This window comes from Pygoscelis adeliae, unplaced genomic scaffold, assembly GCF_000699105.1.
Source record: "Pygoscelis adeliae isolate BGI_AS28 unplaced genomic scaffold, ASM69910v1 Scaffold199, whole genome shotgun sequence".
Classification (NCBI taxonomy): domain Eukaryota; kingdom Metazoa; phylum Chordata; class Aves; order Sphenisciformes; family Spheniscidae; genus Pygoscelis; species Pygoscelis adeliae.
The window spans coordinates 1,220,623-1,222,105 of NW_008825495.1; the positions used below are offsets into that span (position 1 = coordinate 1,220,623).

General features: G+C 56.0%; 1 protein-coding gene across 1 annotated transcript in view; it reads left to right on the forward strand.

The window, feature by feature from the left end:
• The first annotated feature begins 373 nt into the window (after positions 1–373).
• EXOSC7 (exosome component 7) overlaps positions 374–1,483 on the forward strand; it is a 23,853-nt gene continuing 22,743 nt past the window's right edge. The window contains exon 1 of the mRNA XM_009331340.1: positions 374–493. Coding sequence (XP_009329615.1) covers positions 374–493 — 120 coding nt within the window. The remainder of the gene's footprint in view (positions 494–1,483) is intronic.

A 1,483-nucleotide genomic window follows, 5' to 3' on the forward strand; every position in this document is an offset into this window, starting at 1 on the left:
CCGTTAGCTGCTGTGGGCTAAGCCATGAGAGGGGCAGGACTGGGAGCCAGAATCTCCCCGTGCCCTCGGTGGGAATCATAGGGTGCACCTGCATTAACGCTTTATTTCAGATCAGGAATTCACTTTTACAAAGGAGTTTCCAATTTCTCCTTACCGTAGTTTGGCTCACAGTGTGGAATGCGAGGACACAAGAATCGCACTGCGGGGTCAGACGAAGGGTCCATCTGTGCTGGATGGCAGCATTGGCAGATGCTATTTAAGGAGAGCGTACGAACCAGGCCCCTTTTCCGCATGGGCACTGCCTTTGCCTGGCACTCCCCTGGGCCAGGAAGGGGGCCTGGCCCTGCTCACCTCCTCAGGGTCAGCAGGGAGGATGAGCTACCCAAGCCTTGGCTCAGTCAGGCTCCACCGCTGGCTCTCCCCGCTGAGAAGCGGCAAGCGATCCCCACGCAACAATCCTGGCCTGCAGAAGCTTGACTCCTTTTGGATGCAGGTAAGCCGTGGGATGCATCCCAGAAATGCACCTCCTCTGCTCCGACTGCTAATGGATGTGCAGCCCGCTAATGGGACCAGACCAGCGCTGGCCCAGAGTAAAACCTCCAGAACATCCCTCACTCTGCAGGTTCGCTCCCATCGCATCGTGCCGCCTGCTCGAGTAGGCACAGACAGAAACGCCCCGTACATTTGATTGAGGAAGGAGTCTCGGAAAGGAGAGCTGCAAGCACCTGGAGAAACTCCAGCAGCGTAGCATGTTATCCTTTTAAGCCATGGGTCATTCTTACCCAAGTAAACATCAGCATGAAGCCAGACAGTAACTTTTTAAGTAATTTGAAAGTTATACACAAGAGCTGTGCAAAAAAGCGTGAAGCTTACACATTAACCACTCATTGCTACGAAACTTTCAATTAAGGCTGTCAAAAAAAAACAAACCCCAAACCCTTATTAATATATAACATGAGTTTTTAATTACATTTCCCACGCTGCTTTCCCAGGGATATACGGCACAGGGCCAACGCTGCTCTCCTAATGAGAGCACTTTGTTTCTTCCCTGCTCCTGTGCCGACCTGCCCCGTGCGCTGCCCCTCTCTGAGGGAAAAAACTCTGCATTTCCTCATTTTTCTTGCGGGGTTTATCACTCCGCGAGCCCTTCCCGAGCACCGGGCTATTTTCACTGCCTCCTTCAGGAGCTGTTACCTTGGCACAGGGCGGACAGAGAGCGGGCAGCGCCCCTTCGGTTTACCACGAGCGTCAGCTTCTTGGAGGGGGCGTTTTTCGGGACGCGGGGTGCTCGGTGGGCACCACGTCCCGAGCGCTGCGCCTACCCGCTGTGAAAGCCTTCTGCGGGGAGGTTAACGCCTGCACACCCCACTTTGCCTGGATGAAGAGGGGGACCCCGACGTGAGGTCGCCGCTGGGCGGGCGGGACGGCAGCTATGGCGACGCGGGCGCTTTCCCGCCTCAGGCGCGCGGGAGCGGGGCAGTGC